General features: G+C 45.0%; 2 protein-coding genes across 2 annotated transcripts; both read right to left on the reverse strand.

The window, feature by feature from the left end:
- Nucleotides 1–294: 294 nt before the first annotated feature.
- LOC134341540 (zinc finger protein 235-like) lies at nt 295–1,567 on the reverse strand. The gene is made up of 2 exons (XM_063039407.1): nt 1,559–1,567; nt 295–1,361 (listed from the first exon to the last, which is right to left on the reverse strand). The coding sequence occupies exons 1-2, from the start codon at nt 1,565–1,567 to the stop codon at nt 378–380; spliced, it is 993 nt and encodes a 330-aa protein (XP_062895477.1). The 3' UTR covers nt 295–377.
- Nucleotides 1,568–1,583: 16 nt separating this feature from the next.
- Nucleotides 1,584–13,106, reverse strand: LOC134341541 (zinc finger protein 239-like; the record flags this gene model as incomplete). The annotated part of the gene is made up of 2 exons (XM_063039408.1): nt 12,966–13,106; nt 1,584–1,865 (listed from the first exon to the last, which is right to left on the reverse strand). Coding segments are annotated over exons 1-2 (423 nt in total), but the record flags the coding sequence as incomplete, so codon positions are not given.
- Nucleotides 13,107–22,676: the final 9,570 nt, after the last annotated feature.

Here is a 22,676-nt window from a genome sequence, read left to right on the forward strand (position 1 = left end):
TAACCGAAAGTGACTTGTCACAAGGGGTATCATCTTCAAGTGAATAACCACACCCACACCCAGGCAAGGGTTAACACATAAGTGGTCTTCACAGGATACCCCAAATCCGATCCACTCCTATGGATCAAACGAGGTGACAACCACACATTCGATGTTCACTGAATCGATAATCAACCCATCCTTGTGGAGTTCCAAACAGTGACCCTTGGCCACTAGCTTCCTTGCCTCAGTCCTTTCGTTCTCCTTGTTTGTCGCCTTCTGAGTGTGAGTGTCTGTATCCTCGCTTAAAGCTAAACAAGCTGTGAGCAAAACAGACAGATCTGTCTCCTTAATCTCTCTCTCTCTCTCTTAAAATGACAGTCCACAGCAAACAAAACCTAGGGATTCATAACACCACGTTCTGAGCAGGAGAATGGCTTCTTCCCAGTGTGAATTCGCTGATGACTCTGTAGGTTGGATAACTGAGTGAATCCCTTCCCACAGACTGAGCAGGTGAAAGGCCTCTCTCCAGTGTGAACTCGCTGATGTACCTTCAGTTGGGATGACTGAGTGAATCCCTTCCCACAGTCTGAGCAAGTGAATGGCCTCTCCCCAGTGTGAACTCGCTGATGTACCTTCAGTTTAGAGGAGCAAGTGAATCTCTTCCCACAGTCTGAGCAGGTGAATAACTTCACCGCAGTGTGAACTCGCTGATGACCCTGTAGGTTGGATGACAAAGTGAATCCCTTCCCACAGTCTGGGCAGGTGAATGGGTTCTCCCCAGTGTGAGCTCGCTGATGACTTAGTAGGTTGGATAACTGAGTGAATTTCTTCACACAGACTGAGCAGGTGAACGGCCTCTCCCCGGTGTGAATTCGCTGATGACTCTGTAGGTTGGATGACTGAGTGAATCTCTTCCCACAAACTGAGCAGCTGAACGGCTTCTCCCCAGTGTGAACTCGATGGTGTCTCTGTAGGGTGGAAGAGTGAGTGAATCTCTTCTCACAGACTGAGCAGGTGAATGGCCACTCCCCTGTGTGAACTGACATGTGTACCAGTAGGTCAGATGACCGAGTGAATCTCTTCCCGCATTCTGAGCAGGTGAACCCCTTCTCCCTAGTGTGAACTTGCTGGTGTCTCTGTAGGGTAGATGACTGAGTGAATCCCTTCCCACAGACTGAGCAGGTGAATGGCTTCTCCCCGGTGTGAACTCGCTGATGACTCTGTAGGGTGGATGACTGAGTGAATCTCTTCCCACAGACTGAGCAGGTGAACGGCCTCTCCCCAGTGTGAACTCGCTGGTGTACCTCCAGTTTAGATGAGCAAGTAAATCCCTTACCGCAGTATGAACAGGTGAATGACTGCTCCCCAGTGTGAACTCGCTGGTGAGCCATTAGGCCTGATGACCGAGTGAATCCTTCCCCAAAAATTCAGCAGATAACCAGCCTCTGCCCAGTGTGAACACACTGGTGTGTCCACAGCTAAGAAGACCGACTGAATCCCCTCTCACACACAGAACAGGTGAATGGCCTTGTCCCAGTGTGAACTTACTGATGTAACTTCAGGTGAGATGACCGACTGAATCCATTCCCACTGTCTGAGCAGGTGAACGGCCTCTCTCCAGTGTGAACTTGCTGGTGTCTCTGTAGGGTAGATGACTGAGTGAATCCCTTCCCACAGACTGAGCAGGTGAATGGCTTCTCCCCGGTGTGAACTCGCTGATGACTCTGTAGGGTGGATGACTGAGTGAATCTCTTCCCACAGACTGAGCAGGTGAACGGCCTCTCCCCAGTGTGAACTCGCTGGTGTACCTCCAGTTTAGATGAGCAAGTAAATCCCTTACCGCAGTATGAACAGGTGAATGACTGCTCCCCAGTGTGAACTCGCTGGTGAGCCATTAGGCCTGATGACCGAGTGAATCCTTCCCCAAAAATTCAGCAGATAACCAGCCTCTGCCCAGTGTGAACACACTGGTGTGTCCACAGCTAAGAAGACTGACTGAATCCCCTCTCACACACAGAACAGGTGAATGGCCTTGTCCCAGTGTGAACTTACTGATGTAACTTCAGGTGAGATGACCGACTGAATCCATTCCCACTGTCTGAGCAGGTGATTGGCCCCTCCCCATGTGTAAAATGACAGGCGTGCCAGTCGGTCAGATGACTGGGTGAATCCCTCCCCACAGTCTGAGCTGGAAGGATGATCGATTGAATCATTTGCTCCACTTCTTAAATGTCTGGACAGAGACAGAAAAACTGGCGTGTTGTGTTCAAGATTCCTGTAGACAAATTCCTTGTCATTTTTAACCTGTAAAGAGATTTATAAAATTCATCAATGGGCGAAGGACAACAGTTCAGTTTAGTCACCAAGGTGTGATCTGAAATCACACTGTTACAGTGAGGGTCAACCTAAATTGGAGACGGAAATCATCTTCTAACTGGGCACAGTGCTGGTATCTGGAATTAAATGATATCTGGTATCTGGAATCAAACTCTCTGATGCTCTTCCTGTCGCTATATGAATGGGGCATCTCTGCCGTCTCCAATCTGTGACCTGGCTCAGTTTGACTCTCTCCATTGGTATTATTCCCTGTTCCCACTGAGCTGCATGGGTCATTGGCTCCACAGTAACTGAAACACACTCACACAAATAGCCTTTGTTGACCCGCTGCTGGGATTTTCTTGTATGTGGTGTGACGTAGCGCGCCAAGGTTTAAAAAGAGAAATTTTCAACGGTTCTTGTTTCAGTCGAAGCAAGCAGCTAAGGAGTGGAAGAAATCAGGTAGAAAAAGTAATTTTTTTTCTAAACACTGCTCGGGGAGAAGGGTCTGCACTAAGCAGACCACCTTAGACAGCGGCCATCGTCGGAGTGGACTGAGTCAGAGTGGGACGGCTTTGGCTCAACAGGCAAAGGCCAGGGTAGGTTCCGGTAAGTTTTCTGTTCAGGTTCTTTAGAGTAGAGAGAATGCAAGGCAGGATGTTGGAATGCTCCTCTTGCAGGATGTGGGAAGTCAGGGAGCCCTCTGGTGTCCCTGACAACGACACCTGCAGGAAGTGCATCCAGCTGCAGCTCCTGACAAACTGCGTTAGGGAACTGGAGCAGGAGCTGGATGACCTGCGGATCATTCGGGAGAATGAGGAGATTATAGATAGCAGCTGCAGGGAGGTAGTTACGCCAAAGGAGCAGAGGACAGGAAATTTGGTCACTGTCAGGCGAGGGAAGAGGAAAGGGCAGGCAGAGCAGGGTTCCCCTGTGGCCATTCCCCTCAACAACAAGTATACCACATTGGATACTGTTGGGGGGGATGACTTACCTGGGACAAGCTGCAGTAGCCGGATCTCTGGCACTGGGTGTGGCTCTGCAGTGCAGAAGGGAGGATGGAAGAAGATGAGAGCAGAAGTGATAGGGGATTCGATAGTTAGAGGTGCAGATAGGAGGTTCTGTGGTCATGACAGAGAATCCAGGATGGTTTGTTGCCTCCCAGGTGCCAGGGTCAAGGATGTCTCTGATCGATTGCATGACATTCTGAAGTGGGAGGGTGACCAGCCAGATGTCGTGGTGCACATCAGTACCAATGACATAGCAAGGAAGAGTGAGGAGGTCCTGGACCGTGGGTATAGAGAGCTTGGTAGGAAGTTGAAAAGCAGGACGTCAAGGGTGGTAATCTCAGGATTGCTACCTGTGCTAGGTGCCAGTGAGGAGGATGCTCTGGAGGAGGAACAAGTGGCTGAGGACCTGGTGTAGGGGGGCAGGGTTTCAGATTTCAGGATCATTGGGACCTCTTCTGGGGCAGGTGGGACCTGTCCATGAGGGACGGGTTACACTTGAACTACAGGGGGACCAATATCCTTTCAGGGAGGTTTGTTAGTGCTATTGGGGAGGCTTTAAACTAGATTTTCAGGGGGATGGGAACCTGAGTGCCAGAGCTGACAGTGCGGCTGGGGTGAAAATAAATGATGTTGAAAGTGGAAGCAAATCCGCTGATAGAAAGGTTGTGAGTGGTGGCAAAAATCTTCTGAGGTGTATATATTTCAATGCTAGGAGTATTGCGGGGAAGGCGGATGAGTTGAGGGTGTGGATTGACACGTGGAATTATGACGTTATAGCAATTAGTGAAACTTGGCTACAGGAGGGGCAGGACTGGCAGCTTAATATTCCGGGGTTCCGATGTTTCAGATGTGATCGAGGCAGAGGAATGAAAGGTGGGAGAGTAGCATTGCTTTTTAGGGAAAATATTACAGCAGTGCTCAGGCAGGACAGATTAGAGGGCTTGTCTACTGAGTCCTTGTGGGTGGAGATGAGAAACAGGAAAGGTATGGCCACAGTAGTGGGATTGTATTACAGACCACCCAATAGTCAACGAGACTTGGAAGAGCAAATCTGCAGAAAGATAGCAGGCAACTGCAGGAAACATAAAGTTGTGGTGGTAGGGGATTTTAATTTTCCATACATTGATTGGACTCCCATACTGTTAGGGGTCTAGATGGTTTAGAGTTTGTAAAATGTGTTCAGGAAAGTTTTCTAAATCAATATATAGAGGGACCAACTGGAGGGGATGCAATATTGGATCTCCTGTTAGGTAACGAATTAGGGCAAGTGACAGAAGTCTGTGTAGGGGAGCACTTTGGTTCCAGTGATCATAATACCATTAGTTTCAATTTGATCATGGACAAGGATAGATCTGGTCCTAGGGTTGAGGTTCTGAACTGGAAGAAGGCCAAATTTGAAGAAATGAGAAAGGATCTAAAATGCGTGGATTGGGACAGGTTGTTCTCTGGCAAAGATGTGTTTGGTAGGTGGGAAGCCTTCAACGGGGAAATTTTGAGAGTGCAGAGTTTGTATGTTCCTGTCAGGATTAAAGTCAAATTGAATAGGAATAAGGAACCTTGGTTGTCAAGGGATATTGCAACTCTGATAAAGAAGAAGAGGGAGTTGTATGAAATGTATAGGAAACAGGGAGTAAATCAGGTGCTTGAGGAGTATAAGAAGTGCAAGAAAATACTTAAGAAAGAAATCAAGAGGGCTAAAAGAAGACATGAGGTTGCCTTGGCAGTCAAAGTGAAGGATAATCCAAAGAGCTTTTACAAGTATATTAAGAGCAAAAAGATTGTAAGGGATAAAATTGGTCCTCTTGAAGATCAGAGTGGTCGGCTATGTGTGGAACCGAAGGAAATGGGGGAGATCTTAAATAGGTTTTTTGCATCTGTATTTACTAAGGAAACTGGCATGAAGTCTATGGAATTGAGGGAATCCAGTAGTGAGATCATGGAAACTGTATAGATTGAAAAGGAGAAGGTGCTTGCTGTCTTGAGGAAAATTAAAGAGAATAAATTCCCGGGACCTGACAGCGTGTTCCCTCGGACCTTAAAGGAGAGTAGTGTTGAAATTGCGGGGGCCCTGGCAGAAATATTTAAAATGTCGCTGTCTACGGGTGAAGTGCCGGAGGATGGGAGAATGGCTCATGTTGTTCCGTTGTTTAAAAAAGGATGGAAAAGTAATCCAGGAAATTATTGGCCGGTGAGTTTAATGTCGGTAGTAGGTAAGTTATTGGAGGGAGTACTAAGAGACAGAATCTACAAGCATTTGGATAGACAGGAACTTATTAGGGAGCATGAACATGGCTTTGTGCGTGGTAGGTCATGTTTGACCAATCTATTGGAGTTTTTCGAGGAGGTTACCAGGAAAGTGGATGAAGGGAAGGCAGTGGATATTGTCTACATGGACTTCAGTAAGGCCTTTGACAAGGTCCCGCATGGGAGGTTAGTTAGGAAAATTCAGTCGCTAGGTATACATGGACAGGTGGTAAATTGGATTAGACATTGGCTCGATGGAAGAAGCCAGAGAGTGCTGGTAGAGATTGCTTCTCCGAGTGGAGGCCTGTGACTAGTGGTGTGCCACAGGGATCAGTGCTAGGTCCATTGTTATTTGTCATCTATATCAATGATCTGGATGATAATGTGGTAAATTGGATCAGCAAGTTTGCTGATGATATAAAGATTGGAGGTGTAGTAGACAGTGAGGAAGGTTTTCAGAGCCTGCAGAGGGACTTGGACCAGCTGGAAAAATGGGCTGAAAAATGGCAGATGGAGTTTAATACTGACAAGTGTGAGGTATTGCACGTTGGATGGACAAACCAATGTAGAACATACAGGGTTAATGGTAAGGCACTGAGGGGTGCAGTGGAACAGAAGGATCTGGGAATACAGATACAAAATTCCCTAAAAGTGTCGTCACAGGTAGATAGGCTCGTAAAGAGAGCTTTTGGTACATTGGCCTTTATTAATCAAAGTATTAAGTATAAGAGCTGGAATGTTATGATGAGGTTGTATAAGGCATTGGTGAGGCCGAATGTGGAGTATCGTGTTCAGTTTTGGTCACCAAATTACAGGAAGGATATAAATAAGGTTGAAAGAGTGCAGAGAAGGTTTACAAGGATGTTGCCGGGACTTGAGAAACTCAGTTACAGAGAAAGGTTGAATAGGTTAGGACTTTATTCCCTGGAGCGTAGAAGAATGAGGGGAGATCTCATAGAGGTATATAAAATTATGATGGGTATAGATAGAGTGAATGCAAGCAGGCTTTTTCCACTAAGGCAAGGGGAGAAAAAAACCAGAGGACATGGGTTAAGGGTGAGGGGGGAAAAGTTTAAAGGGAACATTAGGGGGGGCTTCTTCACACAGAGTGGTGGGAGTATGGAATGAGCTGCCAGACGAGGTGGTAAATGCAGGTTCTTTTTTGACATTTAAGAATAAATTGGACAGATACATGGATGGGAGGTGTATGGAGGGATATGGTCTGTGTGCAGGTCAGTGGGACTAGGCAGAAGATGGTTTGGCACAGCCAAGAAGGGCCAAAAGGCCTGTTTCTGTGCTATAGTTTCTATGGTTTCTATGTACTGTTAATTTAAAGTGCCACAGTTTAAACGCCGTATAAAAATTTGCTGCTGAGATGAATGGTTGGTCTGTTAAAAGGAATTAGAGTGAATATTAGTATTATTTCAGGTTCTTGTCACAGTCATAGAAAAGTACAACACAGAAAGAGACCCTTCTGCCTATCTAGTTTGTGCTGAAACTATTTAAACTTTCTACTCCCATATCCCTACCATCCAGGTACCTACTCATACCTATTAAGTGTTGAAATTGAGCTCACATTCACCATTTGTGCTAGCTGCTCATTCCACACCTGAATGACCATCTGTGTGAAGAAGTTTCCCCTCATGTTCCCCTTAACATTTCACCTTTCACCCTTGACGCATGGCCTCTGGTTGTAGTCCCATCCAATCTCAGTGGTAAAAGCCACCCCTCATAATTTTGGTGCACCTCCATCAAATCTCCCCCCAATCTTCTACGTTCCAACAAATAAAGGCCTGATCTGTTCAATCTTTCCTTATAATCAAAGTCTCCAGACGTGGCAACATCCTTGCAAATTTTCTCTGAACTCTTTCAACCTCTTTTACATCTTTCCTGTAGGTAGGTGACCAAAACGGTATACAATAGTGCAAATTAGGCCTCACCGATTTCTTATACAACGTCAACATAACATCCATCTCCTGTACTCAGTACTTTGGTTTATGAAGGCCAATGTGCCACAATCTTTCTTTCCGTCCCTATCCCACTGGGGCACCACTGTCAGTGAACTATGGACCTGCGTTCCCAGATCCCTTCCTTCTACATCATTCCTCAGAGCCCTACCAGTCACTGTGTAAGAGCTTGGTCCTACCAACATTCAACACTTCACACTTGTCTGCATTAAATTCCTTTTTCCGTTTTTCAACGCGTTTTTCCAGCTGGTCCAGATCACACTGCAAGCTATGATAGTCTTCCTCACTGTCCACTACACCCCCAGCTTTGGCGTCTGTCGCAAATTTCCTGATACAGCTGACCATGTTATCATCCAGATATCTGACATAGTTGACAAACAGCAACAGATCCAGTACTGATCCCTATTGCACACCACTAGTCACAGGCTTCCAGTCAGAGAGGCAACCATCTGCTACCACAGTCTGGCTTCTCCCAAAGACAGTGTCTCATCCAGTTTACTATCTCATCTTGAATGCTGAGTGACTGAACCTTCTTGACCAACCTCCCATATGAGACTTTGTCAAGTGCCTTGCTAAAGTCCATGTAGACAACATCCACTACCTTGCCTTCATCCACTTTCCTGATAACTTCCTCGAGAGACTCTATAAGATTGGTTAGACATGACCTAATGTGCACAAAGCCATGCTCTCTATCCTTAATCAGTCCACATCTATCTAAGTACTTATATATCTGGTTCCTGCACATACTCACCAATGTCCTCTGCAAAGTCAACATAACATCCATCTCCAGTACTCAGTACTTCGGTTTATGAAGACCAATGTGCCAAAATCTTTCTTTCCGTCCCTATCGAACCGTGTCACCATTTTCAGTGAAATATAACCCTGTATACCTGATAGAGGTATACAAGATATTAAGAGGAATAGATGGAGTGGACAGCCAACGCCTCTTCCCCAGGGCACCACTGCTCAATACAAGAGGACATGGCTTTAAGGTAAGGAGTGGGAAGTTCAAGGGGGTATTAGCAGAAGGTTTTTTTACTCAAAGAGTGGTTGGTGTGTGGCATGCACTGCCTGAGTCAGTGGTGGATGCAGATACACTAGTGAAATTTAAGGGACTACTAGACAGGTATATGGAAGAATTTAAGATGGGGGGTTATATTGGAAGAAGGGTTTAAGGGTCGGCACAACATTGTGGGTCGAAGGGCTTGTACTGTGCTGTACTATTCTATGTTCTATGTATTCCCAGATTCATTTCTTCTCCAACACATCTCAGTGCCCTATCAGTCCCTGTGTAAGACCTACCCTAGTAGGTTCTACCAATGCACAACACCTCGCACTTGTCTGCATTAACTTCCATTTTCCATTCCTCAACACATTTTTCCAGCGGGTCCAGATCGCATTCCAAGCCATGTAGTCTTCCTCGCTGTCCACTACACCACCAATCTTGGTGCCATCCACAACTTTGCTGATCCAGTTAACCACACTATCATCCAGATTACTGATATAGATGACAAACAACAACAGGTCCAACACTGATCCCTATTGCACACCACTAGTCACAGGCTTCCAGTCAGAGAGGCAACCATCTGCTACCACAGTCTGGCTTCTCCCAAAGACAGTGTCTCATTCAATTTACTATCTCATCTTGAATGCTGAATGACTGAACCTTCTTGACCAACCTCCCATATGAGACTCTGTCAAGTGCCTTGATAAAGTCCATGTAGACAACATCCACTGCCTTGCCTTCATCCACTTTCCTGATAACTTCCTCGAGAGGCTCTCGTTGGTTAGACATTTGTTAGACATGAACTACCATGCACAAAGCCATGTTGCCTATCCTTCATCAGTCAACATCTATCCAAATACTTACATATCCGGTTCCTGCACATAAACTTCCAATAAGCTTTCCCCTACTGATGTCAAGCTCACCAACGTACAATTTCTTAGTTTACTTTCAGAGCCTTTCTTGAACAGCAGAGCAACATTGGCTGTCCTACAATCCTCCAGTAGCTCACCTGTCACTGAGGATGATTTAAATATCTGTGCTTGCACCCTTACGATTTCTGCATTTTTCTTCCACAGGGTCCCAGGGAACAACTTGCCAGGCCCTGGTGATTTTTCCATGGTAATTTGCCTTAAGACAACAAACACCTCCACCTCTGTAATCTGTACAGGGTCCACGGAGTTGATGCTGCTTTGCCTCACTTCTATAGACCCTGTGACCATCTCCTGTGTATATACAGATACAAAAATACTATCTAAAGTCTTCCCCCATCTATTTTGTCTCCTCATGTAGATTACCATTCTGATCATCCAGAGTGGGCATGTTTCTGTACTGACCATCTCCATGTTTCTATGACAGAGAAGCTGGCCAAAGTTGATTGGAAGGGGAAATTGGTAGGAATGACGACACAGCAGCAATGGCTGGAGTTTCTGGGAGCAATTTCAGGAGCTGAGTGATAGATACATCCCAAAGAAGTGGAAGCATTGGAAAGGCAGGAGGACACAACCGTGGCTGAAATGAGAAGCCAAAGCCAACGTAAAAACCAAAGAGAGGGCAAACAAAAGAGCACAAACCATTGGGAAGCTTTTAGAAACCAACAGAAGACAACTAAAAAAAATGTCAGATGAGCTCAGAGTGTGGAATTATGATATTATAGTCACTCATGTGTGGGCACGTGGCCAAATGGTTAAGGCATTGGACTAGCAACCTGAAGGTCGTGAGTTTAACCCCAGCCAAGGCAACGTGTTGTGTCCTTGAGCAAGGCACTTAATCACACATTGCTCTGTGACGACACTGGTGCCAAGCTGTATGGGTCCTAATGCCCTTCCCTTGGACAACATTGGTGTCGTGGAGAGGGGAGACTTGCAGCATGAGCAACTGCTGGTCTTCCATACAACCTTGCCCAGGCCTGCGCCCTGGAGAGTGAAGACTTTCCAGGCGTAGATCCATGGTCTCGCAAGACTAACGGATGCCTTATTTAGTCACTCATGAGACTTGGTAGCACCCAACAGCCTGAGACATATAGAGAAACAAAATCTCTGGGGCCTTAATATCTCTGGAAAATCAAGGTTCCCTGCACCAGTTACCATTTAACTTTTATTATTTTGGCAGGCACATACAAACTCTGCACATTTAAAATTTCACTTCTGAAGAACTCTCACTCACCAAGTACTCCTTTGCCGGAAATATCCTGTCCCAATTCACACTTGTCAGACCATCAAAATTGACCTTTCTCCAAGTTAGAGTCTCAACCTGTGGTCCAGACCTCTCTTTGTCCATATTTACTTGGATTCTCATGGTATTATGATCACTAGGTGCAAAATGTTCTCATACACAAATTTCTGTCACTATCCCTGGATCATTTCTTAATAGCGTATTGCACACTTCTACTTTGGGAATTTTACTGATTGAGGGCACATTTGACAAACTCTACCCCACCTAGTCCTTTTACAGTCAATATATGGGAAGTTAAAAACACTTACTTTATCAATCTTTGTTTCTTGGCATAGTCTGTGATCTCTCTGTAAATTTGTTCCTCTCAATCTCTCAGACCGTTAGGTGCAATGAACTCCCAGTAATGGTAACAATACCATAATTCAATGCACTGAGATCATCTGGCTTTCCTATGATGCTTCCTGCATTTGATAAACACAGCTCAGCATATTCATCGCATCATGCACAACCTTTTGATTGCTGACTTTGTCTGAAGTCTGAACAACATCTGACTGGTGTCAAGAAAACAAATATTTCCTCAATGTCACAGTGATCTCCTCTGGGTTTGATGAAGTTCATCTGCACTCTCACACAACCTATGTAGCAGGCCTGTACCAAGTAACACAGGATTTTCTCACCAGAGCATTTGCACACCGTCCATGTGATATACTTGCTAAGTGACACTTTAAAAAGTCAGATTTCCAAATACCACTTCACTTCTTCCCACTTGCAAATTCTCCAGCAACTTTTGCATCACCACAATACACACAGGTAACACCAGTTTCTGTATTGTACATAAATATTTCTCCTGAACTCTTCCCCCAAATGACTGACGGCGGTGAACTCAGTGATGGCAATTCCAATGAATATGAAAGGAAGGGCAATAGTCTGTCTCGTTGGAGTCTGGCACATTTGTGTTGTGAATGCTACTTGTTGCCCAGGACAAAGGTGTTTGATATCATTATGTACCCAGAGAGAATTAGTCAAAACATGTTCTCATGGGTAGAAATGTTTAGAACAGGAGGAGGTGGAACAAGTAACACACGCAAAATGCTGGCGGAACTCAGCAGGCCTGGCAGCATCTATGGAAAAGAGTACTAATGCTGAGTTCCTCCAGGATTCTGTGTGTGTTGCTTGGGTTTCCAGCATCTGCGGATTTTCTAGTTTGTGATTAAAGGTGATTTTCTCAACGGGTGATGTAAAAGATTTTGTTCCCTTTCTCCGAGTTCCCAATCCTTGCATTTAGACAGCTGGAGCTCAGCTCTGTCTGAGAGATCCATCGGTTCCCATTCCCTCATCAGCCGGAAGCTCCCCGGGGCCCGTGTACGGAACCTGGGGCTGAGAGAGAGGGAAGAGAGCAGGACTGTACCGGGATTGCGGGCCACGGTGTCCGGAGCTCTCTGCAATTGTCCTGAATTCGGTGTTGAAATAAATCGCCCGGAGAGTTTTTCTTCCCTCCTGCCATTCCTCTGAAGTCTTTTGTGTACTGCGCGCATGCGTGATATTCGAAACGTCATCAATATTGACGCCTGCGCATATAATCGGTGCTTCAGAGACAGCGATAATTTTAACACAAGGATTTATGGGTAAGCCCGGTGCCATTACATCTTTCTGCAAGCACCGGTTCCATGTCCATACCTCAGTTTTTTTGTGAGTATAGAACATTTAGCAGATGTTTTAACGCAGAAAACGGCTGCCATAAATCTCCTATCTTACGGAGTGGCGACTAGTTGCAACCTGTCATCGCAGGGAGAGTGAGGGGGGAACGGCAGGGAAAGATTTTTATATACTGATATGGAACAGAAACATGGGCAGGGATCAGATAGTCTGAGTGGCCTCTTTAGTGTACATTGTGAGTGTGGTAGAGACAGTGTGTACCTGAGACACGGGATTTGATTCAGAACTGATTTATCTTTCACAGATCCACAATATTAAACATCAATCTAGTTTAAGGCTAACATCAGCAGAACGGACTCCCCCAATGCTCAGTGACCAGGGTTCAGTCCTGGGTGCGATGAGCAGCCGCAAGAACGGCAGAATCTGACAGTAACAGTCCCTCATGAACCTGCAGCTTCCTTCAGTCACCGTGATGGTTAAACATTTAACACAGAGCTGATTTGAACTTCCTCCCCGATGTGAAGTTGCTGGTGTTGCAGCAGTTGGGATGGTTTAGTAAAACTCTTTGCTCACTCCGGACAGAAATGTGGCCTCTATTTATTGTGAACTCACCGGAGCATCACAAGGTGGGTTAACTGAATGAGTCTCTTCGCACACACGGATCAGGTGAACGGCCGCTTCCCAGTGCGAAGCTGTTGGTGTATCTGCGATGGCGACTGAATTCCTTCCAAAATGAGAGCCAGTGAATGACATCACACTGCTATCAACGTCATGGCGATGTATCCAATCAGATCACGGACATGGACACGTGATCGGGCTCTCCTTGTAGCGAGTGGGGCGCTGTCTTCTCCAGCATCTCCACCTCCACATTCAAGGATCGGCGGCATTCAAGCGCTGGTGAACTGACAGATACAGCGGAACTAACGTGCTTGAGATTCGCGTACACAAATCTTTTACCTTTCCACCCTGTTAAAAGTTTGCAAAGCATGGCCAGTTGGTGAAGGACAACATTTCAGATGAGATAATTTTGGTTTCCATGGTGATGTCTGATACAAACTCTGTCACAGCTTCAAATAATTTGGAGGAACAACACCTCATCTTCTAACTGGCCATAGTTCAGGCATTCGGGCACAATATCAAACTCTCTGCAAAGCAAAGAAAAAAAAGACAACCGTACACCAAATTTGCAGAGAGAAAACTATCGTGCAAACAAATACAGTGTACGAGCGTCCACAGCCACAAGGCAGTCATCACTGTTGTCTTAGTTCAGCGCAGAAACGAGGAAACTGGAGAGGGGTTCAGGGGAGCGAGAGAGTGACGAACGGGCTAAGGCGTGCCAGGAGGGGAGGGGATAACGGAGAGTGGAAACTGTTTAGGGGAAGTAGGGAGTTCTCGGAGACGGTGTGGCGTAGGAGAGGATGAGGGTGACGGAGATGGAGAGGTTTGTGGAGGCGGGTAGAGGATGTGGGAAGTCGAGAAGGGGTGGTAGAAATGGTGAGGACCGACCAAGGAATGTCCATCTCTCACCGACTCTCCTCCCCTCTCTGCTCTAGAGGTCGATATCACACACTGACACAAGTACTTCCAACTTGAAATGTTTGTTCCGTTTTGTGGAGACTCGCTGTTGATCGCATTGAAAGGAAACTACATGGGGAACGATTGTCTGGTTCCCCTCGTCTGGAGAGAGTGAGGACTCACCACACACTCCCCAACACTTCCGCCTCGCTCTGCTTCCACCCACCCAATTCCCAACGAACCTTTGAACCTTTTTTTAACATTTGAACCGGTTTCCCACGTACCTCGATTATTTAAAGGTGTCTCTGCGTTGACTATTTGCGCTGCAGCGGGATCCTTGTGTTTGGGAGAAATCCTTTCCTCGCGCTGCCGCATAGTCCTGCCTCCGCTGTCTGCTTGTATTCCTTTGTCTGACCTCTGGTTTCTGTCTCTACGGAGGAATCTGCCATTTCCCCGCTTCTGCGTTGAGTCGGTGTCCCCGCTCGCCGTGACAAAGTCTGTCATTTCTCCAATGTCCCGCCAGCGACCACAGTGACGCTACCTGCCTTTCACCCTGCACTCTTCAATTCCCCGCTATGCAGAAATTTGCCCGTGTCTAAAACACACGCAGCCTTTGGTACACCTGTATACCGGTTCGTTAATGCAAATATCGAATCAGTCAATCATGCGGCAGCACCTTAAGACATTACAGTTATGCAGACATGATCAAGGTGTTCCTGTTAGGACCAAACGTCAGACAAGGGAAGAAATGTGATTGAACTGACGTTGAGCATGGGATAGTTATTGCTGTCAGACGGAATTATTTGAGAATTTCTCAAGCGACTAATCTTCTGGGATTTTCACTCACATCAGTGAATCAAATAAACGCTCGTTGCCACAGCGGCGGCCGGAAGAGCATCTCTGAACGCACCGCACGTCGAACCTTGTAGTGGCTGGGCTGCAGCAGAGAAAGGCCGCACCGGCTTCCACTCCTGTACCTGACAACCCGGCCACTGACTGCGTATTTACTGAAGTAGCCTCAACTACAGAGGAGTCAACAGGTTCATTTGATACATTTCCGACCGAACCCCTCTCTTTCTTCTGGATTACGGTCAGTTTACTCCCAGGAGATTCATGGGGTTAACCCCGTCATCTCCACAATCAATTCCCCGGCACTATCTCCAGAGCCAGTCCATTTCCCGTGACGTAACGCTGCAGGTCTACAAACCAATTGTGATAGAGCACACTTAGAGTACTGTGCTCAGTCCTGAACGTAGCACACTGAACATACAACACTGCAGCAAAGCAACCGGCCACTCCAATGGGGGCGAATTCACAGAGAATAATGATTATCAGGAATTTGATAGCAATCTCTATCCTCATTATTATAAAATTAATTCTTAAAAAGCACATTTTAATGACGACGGGCAATGAATCGTAGAATTAGAGAATAAGACATATCGTGTTGCAACTGCGGGCGTTAATGTTACCAGCATTGAAAACTCTTATTCATAAGCAACCCCGTGACTAATGTCGTTAGAGTGGCAAAGTTACAGCAATAAAACAATTTATTCCATTTGGTTAGAATGTTTTTTTCTCTTCAATACTGCGAATTCTCTCAATATACATTACTAGATTTATGGAATGCTAACGAAATTAATGAAGGCTTTGGGATATTTATTTGCAATTTCCACCATGTTCTAGTCGGATATTATTTATGTTATTTACATAGCAACCCATTTAATGTCAACACATATTTCACGCCATTGCTCAGCTCCTCTCTGAACTTCCTCTGCGTCAGCCCATAGATGCAAGTGTTGGTGCAGGTACTGAGAGACGTCAGCATAATAGCACATGTTTGAAAGATGAAAATTGGAGTATTCAGATATTTGTCTGTGAAGGAGTAATTCACCGCTTGCCAGTTCATAAGTGTATTATGTAGGGCATCCACAGTAAAATGAAATTACCTGACAGAGCAAACAACAAAATAATAGACTTTCTCCGGTTCTCCACTTCTGGGTCTTTTTGATATTCACTGTTACTCCGGAGTCCCTTGTGGACTCTATTTGCTGCTATAATGTGTCTCGCTGTTAAACCGTTACACAGAAGGATTAAACAAATTGGTAGTATCGGTGTGGTGATGCTGTCAATCAATTCGTAGGCCTTCCACACTGGAGAAGTGGAGTATTCAGGTATGAAGACACAACGCCACGGTACTTTGTTAATTATTACATGAGGCTCCACTACAAAGTAAAACGGGATGCACCTCACAAAACCCACAACCCCCACTATTACTGTGACGACGGTCGCTACTCTCTCTGTACAGTATCGTTTCCGAAGGTTTTGACAGCAGATCGCAACGAAGCGATCGAATGTGACAGCCACTGTGAGCCAAACGGAGAAATCCAAGCTTGCAACTGTAAGCACAAGCGTTAGAGCGCAAACCGGAGTGACGAGCAAGAAGTTCACGTACATGTAGAGATTAGTGATATCCTTCACAATAAATACAATGACAACGACAGTGAGATCTGCCGCAGCCATTCCCACCAGGAAGCGTGTGACACATCTAGAGAGTCCACATTTTCCACGGGACAGGATCACAACCGCAATTAAATTCACTGCGATATAAAGAGAAAGCAGAGGTTAATTGAGCGAATTTCAGACGAACCATTTCCCCCTGATTAACAAATAAGAAAGATGCTGATTGCACTGAGCACACGCCAGTACCCGTATCGTCATCTGCTTTATCGGCGAACTTGTGCTCAAGAATTCAGGATGCAAATATCAGACTTGACTAATGCTTCGTAAGGTGGAGATGTAATGCACGTGGAGGAATATGCTGGGGTGCATCGGACACGAAAATATTGCAGATGTCCAATACGAAATATTGAAAACAGAAGCAAATGTTTAACTGGTCACGGGAAAGATGTGGAAATAAACGGTTGATGATGCAAGTCGATAAATCCTTCAGTAAAACTAGAAATGAAGGAAAACGTATTGTTGTGTTTCAGCGGGACTGGGGTGAGATAAAGACAAGAAATGGATCGTGTTCGACACCGGGACTCTTACGCTGCAGTAGCGCTAAGCAGCTTTATCTGGTGCATTCAATGGACTGTCAATTTAATCCTAAGAACAAGTTGCTTTTATACCAATGTGTTAAAACGCTGTGAATGCTAAATTTTGAAAATGCAGACTGCCAGAGCTTCACGGCATAGATCTGACAAATCGCCTGTTGCCGACTTTGCGCTGATAGATAAAGAAAAGAAAAACGGTTTCACTGTCGTAGGACGGGGTGGTGAGGTACAGTCGGAAGGGCGGAATACCGGAAATTGGAGACTGGATATTCATGACTGAAGTCTGCAGTGTGTCTCGTGTGGAGGAGTTGGTGTGGTTCAGGTTTGCGCTGAGCTTCGCTCAGAAGGGCCATGGCACCACAGACGGAGATTTTCAAAAATGGAATGAGACTGAACATAATACCGAAAAGGTTATTACTATCCAGATTCTTCTCGAAACGCTCATCCAATTTTCTTTGGTTACTACTCTGCAGCGAGTTGTTTCATTCTCCATCTGATCGCACTGACCAGTCATCTACCTGTGACCCTGACCCAGTCATCCGCTCCGGTCTGACAGGGGCATATGATGCAGCTCTGCATCTCACAATCTTTACATTCATCTAACAGTGCTCTCACTCTCGAACTGTACAATATGCTTGATGTTATGTAATTAAATCAAAGTTACCCGCTCTCTCGAAGACTCGGTGAACACAGTATCACGTACAGTCGCCCCGGTGTCTTTCTAGTGCGGATATACAGTTTCATATATCTTCATCTCCGGGAAACAAATTTCTCGCTTGACCAGTGCCCATGACGAGTTTACGATCCCAAACGCTATGTCTGCTTTTCTTTTCACAGAAGTGGTTTACCCTGCTTTCTCCTTCCTAAATCATTTGTTTCCTCAATTGTTCTCGCTCTTCCTTGTGTTTGCATTCGCACTGTTCTGACTGTCATTTATAAAGCAACGGAGTGACTCTCATCACTCTGATCACCCAAAATGAGAACCAAGTCAGATTGGTCGGTTTGGTCACCTTCATGCCTGTGGAAGATTGACACTTCGTGCAGGTCAAATCAATCTTTTACTGCGGCTTTTCAGGGAAGAGTAACATACTGATTTGTGTCCAGAGCAGTCCACATCTCAGTTGTTTCATCACGAACAGAGCAGAGAGCTCGGAATGTGTCTGATGGATGGGCACATGGACCATGGACCATTCTGAACCCACAATGGGGTAGCTTGGAAGAAAAGTGTCAACCTAACAGAAATTTAATTCGCTCTTACGTAGTTTTGTGATGGCGATGAAATTCGTTGTGTTGTGGATGATATATCCAGACCTCCGCAATTCACGGCAAATCAGTTTGGAAGAGCTGCTGCAGCTCCAAATGAAGGCTTTGCCCCGATAAGAACATTTGTTTCGATGTAAATATACGAACTCAGGCAGAAGAAATGCATTCCAAAGATTCTTCGATTTTCAAGTAGTGTTAGCAGTCGGAAAAAAAAAAACAGCATTACCACCAACTAAAATGGTAAAATTGGAGACTAGACAGGACCCAGGTCAGTTTGCTGTAATTGCCACAAGCATTAGGAAGACGAAGCCACTCAAATAACAACCGATGTGTGCCCTACCCGGAATTCCGGCCGCTGCCAGGATCGGATAACAGATGCGGGCTACGTGGTAAATAGTTACATATCCCATCTTCAGTAACGCGCTGCGAGCAGTTGTTCAAAGTAGTTTCAAATGCCCCACGTACTGGCAAAATGCTTATGCAGCTTTTTATATAGTAGAAGGGAGATCCACTGGGACAATCCGGGGAGCGACTCGTCACTTCAATCAGACACAACCCACTGAACAAACACAATTAACTTTGTTTTTTCTCATTGTGCCATTGTGAAATGTATCCTATTGCTCAATAAGTATGGACATTTCTTTATGAAACTTGTTCAGTATCCGGGTTGCAGTGTTTGTCCTAGACATGAGGTTTCTGTTGCTTGAATAAAGTTCTTCTGCATATCAATGTTACTTTAAAATCGCCCCAGGTGACCATTATCATTTAGCAGAGCAGCACGTGGACCTGTAAAATGAGGGAACGGGTTTAATTTAGAATCTGATTGACTCACGCCACCGATTCGCTTCACGGGCTACTTCAGTCCTGAATGTCATCACCGCGGATGTTATGTAAAATGGAAACATTTCTCGGGAACTTAACTGTCTCTTCTGGCATAAATTCATCATAATCGTTAATTTCAGAAATATCACTACTCCTCACCCACAAGTGAAGGAAACTACACCAGAGCCTAAATGTAGCGTAATGCAGACGGGGTAGGATTAGTGTTAGAGGATACAGGGGAATTTGTCACTTTGGTACCGGGGTACCAGCATGTGCAGGTAATCTTTAATCTAACTGAAATAACAGCGGCTGAATGGTGCTCACCTACAACAAAACAATTATTTACTCACCTTCTAGGAAGACAATTAAGCAGGAGTGAGTTTAAACCAATAAAAAAAGAAGGAAAAGAGGACTATTGGAATTAGTGGGAGCAGGTTATGCATCAGGCGTAGCAGCGACTATCACCCGAGATGGAACGGAATTAGAAACCCAGATACAGTGTCTCCGGCAGAAAATACGGGATATTACTGGAGAAAATTACCACGATCAGGCACAAACTTATCAGATTGGAGAAGATGCATCCCAGGTATATCTCAATGCAGTTAAATTTCTGAAGCCCCTTCAAAATACAACAAGTCTGATTATTGACCGCATGAATCTCATGTCTAAGGAAATACATGAAGCTGCGATCAGTGCTACATATGCTAATTAGTTGCTTACCATGATTGGCACTAATTTATTAAACTTGATGCACATCAGGTGCCAAATTGGGTCTCAGATGAGCAGCTAAAAGAATGGGTTGGAGAAAGGGTGTCATTCTGACATATTAGAAACCTCACAATAACCAACAGAGTACTGGGTACCTGTCATGATGGTAAAGGAAGGTTTTATGCTGGAGCAGTATTCCACATTCCCCAACATGGAAATAATTCAACCTACACTTTGAAAAGGGATCACAACGTTGGCAAATATCATGAGGATACATGGATATCCTTAAGTAACTCAACAACACGTGCTATTGTTATGAATAGTACTGGGAAAGGGGTAGATTTATCACGATGCCGTCAAGGGGGAGACCACTGGTCTTGTCCAGAAGAAATGACAAATCAGAAACTGTTCTTTGTCTATTTTGCCTGTGAATAATCAGTCCTTCTTACAACATGCATTGGTGGGACAGACATATTATATAGCAACAGGAACTACAAGTTATACAAAGGGATAGAAGTAATGCCCTTTGGAAAGTCACAATGTCGCCATAGGGAATGTGATTTTAGAACTGACCATTGGAGGACGAACCTTGCCTCAGCCAGCTGAGACACAGTAATGAAGGAATACTGCAAGATTCAACGTACTGATGCAGATGACACTATCTGTGGGACTATGTTGTTAGTGAATTGCCACCAGTTATTCACTTGACTGCAGACTGGACACGAGTTGTGGAGCAGGCAAGGGAGATAATCTATTAATCGACTAAACACGCTAAACCAATTAAAACACACGCTGGTAAGGCAAACGAACTATTGAGTGACACAGGCTTTTGGAGTAAATTTTGAAATTGGGGGACAAATGTTCAATTACATCCATGGGTAGGAATAGTATGAAAATGCTGCTGTAATACTAATTTTATGTACCCTGATAATTGTATTGCTCAATGTATATCAACTGAGAAGATGGAAGGCTGAAATAATGGGAAAAATCGAGGACAATGCTTTCATGAAACAACAGAGACGACTGTGAATTAGTTAGTAAATGTTAATATTTTATAGAATACAAGTGTTGCACACCTGCTGCGTTCCATGGCAGTCCTACGCGCAGTCAACTGAATGAGAGGAGGACAATGATCCTAAGATAAATACCTTTGGATCAAGAGGAGAGAGATGTTGGCCAGAAGAAACTGCAGCCTGATCAAGGTCAGGGGAAGCAGACAAGTTGCTTTGTTTCCCCCATTTTGTGGACTCTGAATAGTTTCTTTCTCTTGGAAATGTGGATTCAGGCGCTCCAGGTAATGATCTGCTAAATCAGAGACTATTCTGAAACAAATATCCATTTGTTATGTAAAGGGAATGGACTCGGAACTGATCCTTGGACAATCTAATCATAGAAATATACCTGAGACCATTCTCAGAGGAGCAGCTACTAGTTTTGTAGAATGCCAGACCTGCAATAGGTAATCTCGTTAGAATGTGTCTGGGTTGCCTCGTTTAACTGGTTTGGCCCAGTCAGAAGGTAAAGACACAAATACGTAAGGCTGGTGTGGGCGGAACCATGAAACAATATTGGCTATATCCCTGTAACTTTGAGCCAATGGGATGGATATCCAATGGTTCAATTGATGAGGAACAGTATAAGACTCAGGAGCTCCAAATACGCAGGGGCGATAACTCTCCAGCAGCCAGAGACCAAACATCGCTGATAAGGAGGACTCCACGGACAGGTGGAGATCGGAACAACACTCACAACACGCTGGAGGAACTCAGCAGGTTGGGCAGCATCCGTGGAAAAGATCAGTCGACGTTTCAGGCCGGAATCCTTCGTCAAGACACGTGGAGATCGGTACCACGAGGAACGCCTGGCCAGCGTAGATCCCTTTCCCGGGTAATATCCTTTTCTGTTCATTGACTGTTCATGGACTGTCAGGGAATTCTAGTATGGTTCACACAGGTAGATAGCGTGTGAACCTACGAGCTTTTAGTTGAAACAATAAAAGTTACTTGCCGGTAAGTACAGATTCTCTGTGTCTCACTGATCCGTGTTATAAGGGGTGAATCTTGTAACATAGGTAAGGCCCAAACCATCACGTGTAAAGCCTTCCACAACACTGAGGCCATCTACACGTAGCGTTGTCACAGGAAAGCAGCATATCATCTGGGACCTCCCACTTCTCAGGTCATGATCTCCTCTCGCTGCTGCCCTGAGGAAGAAGGTACAGCAGCCTTATGACGCACAGCACAGGTTCAGGAACAGGAATTACCCATCAGCGATCAGGATCTTGAACCAAAGGAGACAACTTTACCCATCTTTGCTTGCCTTTTCATTGACAACTTCCCACAAACTATGGACTCTTTTTCAAGGACTCTTCAACTTATATGCTCTAAATTTATTGATTATTCAGTATTGCTATTATTTTATGTATATGTACCATCTGTAGTTTTTTTTTACACACTGTTTGGTGCGGTCTTTCATTGATTTAATTGTGCTTATTATTCTATTATGGTTTGTTGATTATGCGCACAAGAAAATATATCTAAGGATTGTATATGATGATATATGCACTTTGATAATAAAGTTATTTGTTCTGTGAAATTCTCTGGGATTAATGGGGTAGCACGAGATACCCAATTGATGTCATCACCTGGAATGCAATGATGGGATTGGCTTTACCCGCCTATTCTTACGCCATAGTTTACCCCCGGAATATAAAACGTGGTGGCAGAAACCTTGAGCAGATTACTAGTAGCGAAAGACACCGCATCCGTCATATCAGAATTCGAAGTAGTTCACGTGTTACAACGGCTAGAGAAAACACGTATCTAAAGTCACATCATTAGGCAGTGGCCCACACGGTATTCACTCCTGTCACAGAAAAAGAGAACACTCCATGTTTGCTGGTTACAGGTCTGTCCCCTGAATTTAAACTATTCACAAATCAACACTATGAACTGAGGTTACA

Source organism: Mobula hypostoma, unplaced genomic scaffold, assembly GCF_963921235.1.
Source record: "Mobula hypostoma unplaced genomic scaffold, sMobHyp1.1 scaffold_36, whole genome shotgun sequence".
NCBI lineage: Eukaryota > Metazoa > Chordata > Chondrichthyes > Myliobatiformes > Myliobatidae > Mobula > Mobula hypostoma.